General features: G+C 37.2%; 1 protein-coding gene across 1 annotated transcript; it reads left to right on the forward strand.

Moving 5' to 3' along the window:
* The first annotated feature begins 503 nt into the window (after positions 1 to 503).
* Positions 504 to 1,397, forward strand: LOC132904397 (uncharacterized). The gene has a single exon (XM_060954714.1). It carries the CDS (start codon positions 504 to 506, stop codon positions 1,395 to 1,397), a length of 894 nt encoding a protein of 297 aa, XP_060810697.1.
* The last annotated feature ends 9,611 nt before the right edge of the window (positions 1,398 to 11,008 follow it).

Below are 11,008 nucleotides of genomic sequence, written 5' to 3' on the forward strand. Positions count from 1 at the left end.
GTGCGCGTAATTTTGCAATAATTCTGTGCAGTTATAGTAACAAGTGCAATCAATACAGTTTACTGGGGCTATTGACCTAAGTGCGACTTTCGGTTCCAAAGCATTAAATAAAATTTTAAAACATTCCACTACATTTCGCACGGTTTGACAAGCCGCGGAGCGGGTAAGCGAGCGGGGGGCCTCCTTCACCTCCGCGAGAACAAACAGCTGCATTTTTTAACTCTTTCCCACACCGCTCGCTTCTGCGGTCCGCTGCAAGCTACGACATTCTACATGTGCTACGGGCTACGAGCTACGAGCCCCACCATCAACTACTTGCAACGTGTGCGCGGGGCCCGGGCGGTGGAGCAAACCCTCTACGCCACTATACGTGTCGTAGCATATAGACTGCTTCAATCAGCACTACTTAACTCAGAGGTCTACGACATTCCTTTCCGTCGCCTGTGCTACGAAATAAGGTATTATCCGTTTAAGCATACTACGGCTGTTGTGTACTGTAATAGATGTCGATGTTAAAATTAAAACGTACTCCACCACAAACACCGACCTCGGCTTCTGCGCCAAATATTTCGGCCTTGGAGCTGGATACTCAAGTTGCGCAAACTTCATGTGAAAACGTTACATTAAGGAGTTTAAAACGCTCCCGTGATGATTTTGCTGAATTAAAAGAGTACTTACTTGATATCGTCACTGCGTCTAAGCAAGAACAGAATGCCAAGCTTAATACTTTAATCAGTGCAGTATCGGAAATCAAGGAACAAAATAACGATATACGCAACTCTGTGGAATTTGTTTCTGCCAAGTACGACGAGTTAGCTACAAAAGTGAGCTCCCTTGAAGAAGAACGAAAACACGATCGTGCGTACATAAAGGATCTTGAGACCAGAGTTGAGATATTGGAGCGACAAATAAAATCTTCATCTTTGGAGTTACGAAATATTCCATGTCAAAAAAACGAGACTAGAGAATATTTACTGAATATTGTTAAAGCTACTGGGTCAGCGTTAGACATTCGTGTGGAGCCGTCAGACATCAAAAATGTGTATAGAGTGCCTGGCAAGACTGAAGACAACAAACCAATTGTTGCTGAGTTGAATAGTGTCGGGTTAAAAGATAACCTTATCAGAGCGGTCAAAGCTCACAATAAAAGGAATCCCGAAAACAAGTTCTCAACCTCTAACCTGAACTTAAACGGTCCGTCTAAACCAGTATACATATCTGAGAGTCTTTCTTCAAAAACCAAAAAACTATTTTATTTGGCCAGGTATGCAGCATCGGCCAACGGATATAAGTTCTGCTGGGTCTATAATGGCAAGGTCTTTCTTCGCAAATCCGAGGGTTCACCGCAGATACGCATAGGGTCAGAAGAGGATCTCAATTGTGCAATCACACAATAGTTTTTGTCCTGCTCGTTCATTACATCAAGAAAAACACTAGTTAGTGTTTTTCTTTTTATTATTATTTTTGTTTTGTGTACACTATACTACGTGTTATTTACTTGACATTTTGTAATCACTCCACACGCTCGGGAAAGAGGTATCTCCTTCGGGGTTGATTTGTTCTGCAATTAATTAATCAGAAAAAAACTAGTAAACATATTAAATTTATTCGTTTCCCTACACCTTTGCATTTGCCTATATCTTCTTTTGGCATTATATATATATCTTCTCTTTCTAATTATAATAACTCTTATACAATGGAGGAAGTTCTTAACCAAATAGATGAACTTTCAATAGCTAGGGCCGTAACGTGTAGTCCCGAACAAGTGTCTAATACCATCTTGAGCTCAAATAACAATCTAACTGTACTTACCCAAAACATACGTAGCATTTCTGCCAACTTCTCCCAATTTTTGGTACTCTTAACAAGGATGGGTATAGGAATGGATGTTATTGTGCTCACTGAGTGCTGGCTTTTGTCCAATCCCCTCATTCCCAGTCTAGAGGGTTATTCACACTGGCTTAGTACTAACAATACCCTGCAAAACGATAAAGTCGTTGTTTACGTCAAAAACTCCCTATCAAATGTAGTGACTATGTCATTCGACTTACTTGATGCAAACAATGTGATCATTAGATTGGGGCAGCATACTGTAATAATGGCGATATATCGGTCTCCGTCATTTCAAGATACTACAAACTTCCTCCTTTCTCTAGATAACATTCTCACTAAACTAAGTTCCTTTAAAAACATTATTGTCGTTGGTGATATAAATATTAATATTGCAAATAGCCATGATGAAAAGGCGTGCAAATACTTGGATCTCTTAGCATTTCACGGTCTTCTACCGGGCCACAGTATTCTAACACGTGTTGATTCGTGCCTAGACCACATCATGCTTAAAACTTGTTCTCCTGCCGTAACTATGGTGGTGGATTCTGTGATAACAGATCATCATCCAGTACTACTCGCCCTTTCAACAAAAAAGTCATCTAACTCCAAGTCAAAGCGAATTAATATTAACTACTCAAAGCTTGCTTCTGAAATTTCCAACATAGATTTTACTTCATTATTTGATTCATCTGATCCCGATTTCGCGGCTTCCTATTTAATCAACATTTTAAAGCAATGTATCAACTCCAGTTCAAAATTAATTTCTATTTCATGTCGCAGACGCCCTTTAAAACCGTGGATCACTCCAGGATTAGTCAGATGTATGCAAAACCGGGACAACATGCACAAAAGCCTGAAACTTAATCCTAATAACGAATCGCTTAAAATAACTTACATAAGATATAGGAACTATTTATGCAATCTAATAAAAAAGTTAAAAAGACAGCATGATAAGGAAGAAATAAGAAAAGCTGGTTCAAATTCCAAGAAGCTTTGGGAGGCAATACGTAGGGCAACGGACATGAGCAAACAGACCAACCAATCTGAATCTCTTTTGTCTATAAAATCAACGCCTGGAGAATCTGTAAACTTTGTCAATGAATACTTTTCAGGAGTTGGAGCAACATTGGCATCGAAAATCACTCCAAATTCTCCATCCTTAATTTTGCCAACAACTGCTATGTTAAACTCCTTTGTTCTATCCAGCGTCGACGAAATAGAAATATGCAGCATTATTGACTCTTTAAAAGCAGATGCCACCCCGGGATGGGACAACATCTCTTCTAAATTGCTCAAAAAATTTAAAAAACAATTAGCCCCAGCTATCACACATATTTTCAATCTGTGCATTAAAAAAGGTTATTTTCCTAAGTCGTTCAAAATTGCTGTAATTCACCCAATTCTCAAGTCCGGAGATAGTGATCTTGTTGATAATTACCGCCCTATTAGTATTCTTACAGCACTCTCTAAAATCATGGAACGTATTATTCATAACGCCTTAATTAAATACCTAGAACGAAATTCCGTTCTATCTAAAAACCAATTTGGTTTTCGTCACAACTCATCCACTTCTGAAGCTGTAAACTCGGTGGTTGGTAGTGTTGCTCAGGCATTAGACTCAAAGTTAAAGTGCGTGGTATTATTCCTAGATTTTAAAAAGGCCTTTGATACCGTGTCCGTTCCATTGCTGATCACCAAGCTGGAGAGGATCGGTATCAGAGGCACACAACTCAATTTGTTCAGGGAATATCTGACTGATCGTGTTCAACGTGTGAAGATTGGCATGTACACAAGTTCAGACCAGAGCGTCAATTATGGGGTTCCTCAGGGGAGTATATTGGGTCCTTGTCTGTTCTTGATATATATGAACGATCTGTGCAATCTCCCACTTCATAACGGTAAAATCGTGTCATTTGCTGATGACACAGCCCTTGTTTTTACAGGCACGAATTGGTCAGAAACTTTTAGATCTGCACAAACGGGTTTGGATTGTGTAAAAATGTGGCTAAATGATAATTATTTGACACTGAATGTTACTAAAACCAATTATATTGCTTTTACTATTAGAAATGTAAACCGACCAAACCCCGTTGAGCACTGCTTGATTGCACACTGTCACAAGTCTTCCCAATGCAATGATAACTCATGTCAATGTCCCAATTTGAAAAGTGTGAGCACCACCAAGTACCTTGGCATCACCATTGATCAACATTTGAGTTTTGAAACCCATATCGTATTACTAGCTAAACGTACAAGAAAACTTATATATATTTTCAAAAAATTACGCTATGTGGCAGATGCGAAGGTCCTCCGTATGACATACTTGGCTCTATGTCAGTCCATCATTGCTTACTGCATCACTTCCTGGGGTGGTGCATCTAAATCCCACATTCTTCTTCTCGAAAGGGCCCAAAGGGCTGTATTAAAAGTATGTACCTTCAAACCATTTAGATATCCCACTTCCGATCTCTATAAATTATGTGGTGTCCTTACAGTAAGGCAGCTTTTTATTCTTGCAACTGTCATGCTACAACACTCTCGGCTTCCTTACGTACCCCAACCGGAAATTAGGAACAGAAGGCTCAGACTTCCGTTGCCAGACGTTGAAACCCAATTTGTAAAGAAATTTTTTCACTATCTCGGACCATATCTTTATAAGAAAATTCATTCTATTACCAATATATATAGTCTCAACAAATTTAATTGCAAAAAAACTGTAAGCGTCTGGTTACAAACCCTCACTTATGACGAGACTGAGGATCTAATGATCTCATTGTCTTAGTCTTAGTCCAATCTTTGTCCATGTCAGTGATATGTCCCCCTATTGTCTAGACTCCTATATATATATATATATTTTCGTTGATATCCCTTGAGCACAGACACAGTTGGGTTACAGTTTTGTCTGTGTACCTATTGAGCAACCATGGTGCTTGTGTGTGCTCACACAGTAACCAAAAGTTATTTTATAATAATAATTTTCTCGCCTGGCCAGGCCATACGCAACACATACACTCCACATACTTTAGAATACATCTGAATAAGTACTAACATAGATTAGTCTTAACTTAATTACTGGGTGAGACCTGGTGACCCGTAACACAGGATCTTCGGAGCCTAGCACGGGCACCAGTCTCCACTCCTACATGTTTTGAATTATTTACTGTAACTAGGTTAATACTTTGTTTATTGTGGAGAAAATAAATAAACTTTTATTATTATTATTATTATTTGTATCTCCTCTTGGATTTCACGGGTCTATACACCCCGGATTTTTGAGAGGCTTGCGTGGGGATATAAATCCAACACGTAGAGGCCCTTTGGAGAAGTTGATGTTATGTTGTTCTCCTGCCAAAACCCGTTCCCGGGCATATCGATAGACAATATGTCCATGAACAGGTCTCGGCAGGAGGTGGAGCTATTACAAAATAAGGGAAAGGAATATGGGTTATGGAGTTGACGTTTGGATGGATTTAGACTGGGCTATTGCTGGAGAAGTTCGGACACCTGCCATAATCATGAATACTTGACTATTATGTGGCAGGTGGCGACTCGCCACTCACTAAATGGGCCCCTCAAATCAGTCACCATGATTAGCAACAAAGGGGCAACATCGGCGTGGGTGGCTAAGGATGTCGAGAGGTGAGACTGCGGGGCGTGAAATCGTGGTGATCCAGTCAGGCACCCCCGGCGTTATGACATTTTACACTTCCATCCTTCGAGCGTATAGCTCTCGCGACTCCACTCTGACCGGCCGGTTAAGGCAAGCCAGAGGTAGGGGTCCTGTCCCTCATCGGTTTCCACTCCGACCTTGGCGAAGGAAGATCGGAGGCGAGGAACAGGGGCCTCCCCTGGGAGCACTCAGGTCCGTGGGGTCGCTACTCCCCAACAGCTCGCCACAAGCTGCCCTGCGGAGACTGATTGCACTGGGAAGGTGACCCAGGGGGCGATGGGGTCGTCACGTCCCGACGCCTTATTATTATTATTATTAATCGTCAAGAGATTTTGATAATTGATTTTTAATACGACGTATATGTGCCTATAGCCACGCGGTCTCGTTTGTAACTAACTTATGGAATTCATGTAAATTATGTTTTATAACGAACCTAGATATATAAACTACACGCTATTTGGGAAACAAATATGTCCAATCGTACCATCTAAGTAGGTTCCGAAAAATCGAAATATACCTACTAATAATGAGAATTTGTAAGGATACTTAAAAATAAATCCAATTGTACTTGAATCAAAAGGAAATACAGATAGTATTTAAAATAACTTCCTACTTTGTCAAGTTTGTTTAACAGTAAATATTAATTAAATTAAAAATAATTGTACTAACTATCACCTAATTTCAGAATAATTTTACCTTAAAAAGCGAATCTCAGGGATTTCGATAACAGGTTTTGTAAGCTTTGTTTATCTTTTGTCAGTCTTTCGCAGCAAGATCAACTCAGACTCGAAAATCGCATAAAACTTTCTCACTGTTTGTCTTAGATCGATGTACATACATATTTTATAAAACCGAATAAAATATGTTTTTATCTTCCCGATTGCGACTTAAGTCGTTATAATTTGATCTTTAGAGATAGCATACTTTCGTTCTGTTTTAAGATGTTGAGCTAGGGCTCCGGTTGTGCCATGCACTGAAATTACATTAAGAAAGGGTTTACAGTTTGCTATTTTTCTTATAGACAACATATTTTGTGTATTCTTTTTAGTATTTAGAGTGCATACTACTACTACTGCTTTTAACATATCTAAAGGGGTTCATTCAAATCTGGTAAATGCCAAATTCATACGGCATTAAGGCAATCTAAGCAAATTTTCACGAAATGTTGTCCACTAAAAACCTTTATTTTATCACGTTCAATTATTTTGATCAAACATTACACAAGCTCCCGTATGAATTTTCAGATAAAGTAATGCTCATAATATTTTTCTGTCTCTGTATCAATATCACCAAAATCGATCCAGTTGTTTTTGTGTTTATTTGTTGCAAACAATTATACAGATATAAATGTTTTTCCCCTTTATAATATTAGTATGGATAAAACATACTCGTATCTAGTAGAAAAAAAAAAAATATGTGCCCAGGATATTGCATTTATTTTTTAAGGTCAAATGTAGTGTTCTATTTTAATATTTATATTTGTCTATTGTACTCAATTTTTTTGCCATTGCCATGAAAAAGAAAGGAGCAGCCATACAATAATTAGATTGACTCTTTAGTCAATTGAAATTATTAAATTGCTATCATTAATTTGGATGGAAAGTGGTAGTTATTATATACATCGTTTAAGTACCTTAATGCCTATTATCGCTTTTACCAACCCCGTCCTTTCAAATCGGATACCATTTTAAATAGGAAATGCCTCTTAATGCCAGCGAGCGATTCATTAAATCAAAGAGGATTTCTTTTTAATGGACCATTGGGGTGGAAGCACTAAGTACAAGAGGAATTTATTTAGGTCCACCTCCAAATTTATTGTGGAAGCTGGGAGGAAAATTTTAAAGGAACGTCGTCCAGTAATGAATGTATTAGATCCTTTGGGAGATTGTTATAATATCCTTTTATAACTGTCGCCCTTTTTTACGTTATTCTCATTGTTAGGACCTACGGTTTATTTGGGCGACGTGACAGAGTTGCTCTACACTACGTAGACTTGATACTTGAAACAATATTTTTCTGGATTTGTGAATCGTAATAAAATCTCTCTAAAATTAAATCACTATTTTATTTTACCGAACAATATTTTATATTTACCTCTCCAGGTTCGTAATTACAAGTAAAAGTACCTAGATGTTTCTTAATACGTAAACGTAATTACGTATAAAAAAGCAGCTAGTGTAAAAGTCACCTGTTGGATGTGGCTTCAAGGTAAACACAGCAAGGTAAATTGAAGTTTAAATAAATTATATCTTTCAATATTAAAAATATCAGTCACAAGAATATAAACATGTTTTCATAAACTACTGAGACATTTAAAACGACTTAACTGAAATACGATCAATTTAAAAAAAATGTTTTATATATTGCGAGCAAAAATATTGAGTTTCAAATAACTACATCGATTTTCATCCCTTAAAAACTTATTTAAAGACTTCTAAGTGTACACATAAGTTTGCTTTAACAATCAGTGAAATAGCATAAGTTTTGTTTGTCCACGTGGGAGACCTTTTCTTGCTTCATAGAGTTTTCCTGAAGGGTTAACAGATGAATGACCTCGATATCTTACCGCGTACGTTTTTCCAATATCCGATATGAACAATGTGTGCATTTTATGTGTTAGTTTACTCTCAAATACAAGGAAAATAGACCTGAAATAGTTCTGCATTAATACGAGTATTATTAATATGTTTGTAAGTTTTTGTTGTAGGGATAAAGCTCTGCTTAGTTCAGGCACCGTCTCTCACAAACTTACTCTGTAACCTACTTATAATTATTTATCTAAGTATTGTTTTAGTTTATGTGGATAGAATAAATAATTTTTAAATTTTGAGGTAACCTTCAGAAAGAACTACTGAACCGAGGCAAAAATACTTTCTTCAATATGGGAAAAAGCTAAAAAAGATAGCTACAGTATTGAGCAATACTTGTGTTTATTAGGTCATGCATAATTTCTTCATTGTAAAACGTCCATATTTGTCCGAGAACAATGAAAACACTTAGGGTGTACCAGATGCTTTTTTTTTCACACCAATATCGTACGGTCAAAGGGAGGGAAGTTCTAATACGTCAGGTTAGAATTACTATAAAATCAAAATACCTACTTTGTGCTTTCTAATATATAAGGCTTTGTCTAATCTATTGTCTGTGTGATTTGTTCCGTATATATTTATTTAATCGTTTAAGAATAAAAACGTTATTCTTACGTAAGTAGGTTGACCAAAGATCATAGAGAACTAGTAATTCTATAAAAATGCATAGAATTCGTTTGCAGTGAATGAAACCGCTCAGTTGTTTTTGATTTCCTATTTCCTTGGTGCGCGTGTTGGGCCTCATCCATTATTTATGAATAATGGGCTGCACAATACGTTTATTGGGTCAGGTCAAAAGATTTCAATTATCTAACCAGCAGACCGTAAATTTTACACTTCGTGGAAACTCAGGCCGCTGGTTACAGCAAAAGCAAACGTAAGCTCGAAAATATTATCAATTCTGAAATACTTTCCGAGCGCTAGATATTTTTCAATTTCATGTGCAGACGTCAAAAGCCTACTTATTATTCCCTCGAAGATTTATTCATATTTAATAAGTACAATAAAAAATACTGGTTACAGGAAAATTCTTGCGAACGTAAATAAAACATTTTAAACATTTACGTAACCTTTATCGAATATGTTTAATAGATTCGAAATGTGTTCAAGAAATTTTGTATTTTATTTATTCTTCCATAAATTTTTGACAGAGGTAGAATTATATCATTCAAGAAGAATAGTCCTTAGCCTAGCAGAACGAGATGACAGCAGGCTAAACATTATTGTTTCTAAAAGAATCCTTCTTCATTAGAAGAGGGGCGACCCCTATAAAAAGGTGTCATCCAAAATATATCACAGTAATCGATAGATATCTCCTATAAAAGGTTTTGATTGAAAACCGAATGGTCGGCGGGCTGTGACCCGGAAACAATAAAAATCTTTACTGGCCGTTCTGGAAAAACTGCCGCCCTCGCGCCCGCTAGGTGGTGATGCAGACGACCCTGTCATATAGTAATAGTAGTACAGAAGACTAATAATATAGTGCGGTGGTGGCCCGGCTAAAATGCGTAAGTAATGCGCGTTCAAATCCTACCTCAGCCATATACCAAAGACTCTTTTCTGAGTTATGTACATTAGTTAAAGTGTTAACCGGGTCCAATACGGGTTAGGTTCCCCTGCAAAGATTACGTCGGTCAGATGGGACTTGCTTCGTATGAAGACACCAGACTCACTTAATTCAGGATCATGGTTAAAAGAAGCACCCCGGGCTATCCGCCGGAGATTAGCATCGGGAGGAAGAAGACGGCTAACAATAGTAGACTGATATTGAATGCATTCAGCATGAAAATCATCACGCAGCATATAAAAAAAATCCTTATTGCTTAAGATTTTTTGAGGGTGCAATTTATACCAGTATCTAAGTATACTTTTTTTTTATTAATTATGTATGTAATTTCTTTAATTCGAAACAATAATAGCTGAGTCGTATCACATCCTTAAAAAAATGTGGTTTTCAGTTACATAATTCCAGTGCGGAATTGGAGCGTCTACATCTAAAGTTTTTATACTTTTATTCGTCCATTTTATGGGAGATCATACCAAGACTACATACATACAAAATCCTGGATTCATCATTGAAAAGTTTCTGATTTATTCTTTTTTGTTTATATTTTACTTAGTAGTCTTAATACTGTTACTAGGCTCACTGATATTTAAGATAAAATAATAAACCGACCGAAGGAAATATACACAATCTATCACACTAACCCAACAAAAATAAATGTACCGATATTATCATTAGTCTCAGTGGAGTAGTTTTTTACTTTAAAAAAATAACATATAATCACATCTCTATCCCTTGCAAGGCAGACAGAGATATCCGTTATTATAAGACTGAAAGGCCACGCTCAGCCGTTTGGCTCAATGATAGAATTTACATTTTGTTTTCAATTACCATGATTAAGACTATGGAATGACAAAAACTACTATGGAACGGTTAAGACTATAGAATGGCATAGGTATGATCAACATGCATTTACATTCTTAAATAAATTATTCTATAATTATTTTTCAATTAATCAGAAATTAATCATTATTACAACAAACTAAAACTACTTGAAAAAAATAGTATACCCTAACTAAATCGTACACCCCTGCATAGCATCAACTTGTGGGAGTGTACTCAGAAGGCTGGCAGGATTACATACATACTATCAACTCTTTATCCCATACGGGGTAGACCTCAGGGTTAGGCAGAGCCTATTGTGTCAAAAAGACTGAAAGGCATAGTATTCGCACATTGTTTATAACAGGCTTGGTCCGTGCACCGCTGCCATAAGTTTTCGCCTATAAAATACATGCAGACAATAAAATTCAGGTTACTAGAGCTCTTGGTGCAATACTAAATATCAGAGACCTTGGTAATGCCCTTATACTTTCGCTCGGCCTCGGTGAGGGTCGCGCATTCGCACCTGTG

This window comes from Amyelois transitella, chromosome 4 (genome assembly GCF_032362555.1).
Source record: "Amyelois transitella isolate CPQ chromosome 4, ilAmyTran1.1, whole genome shotgun sequence".
In the NCBI taxonomy this organism is placed as follows: Eukaryota; Metazoa; Arthropoda; class Insecta; order Lepidoptera; family Pyralidae; genus Amyelois; species Amyelois transitella.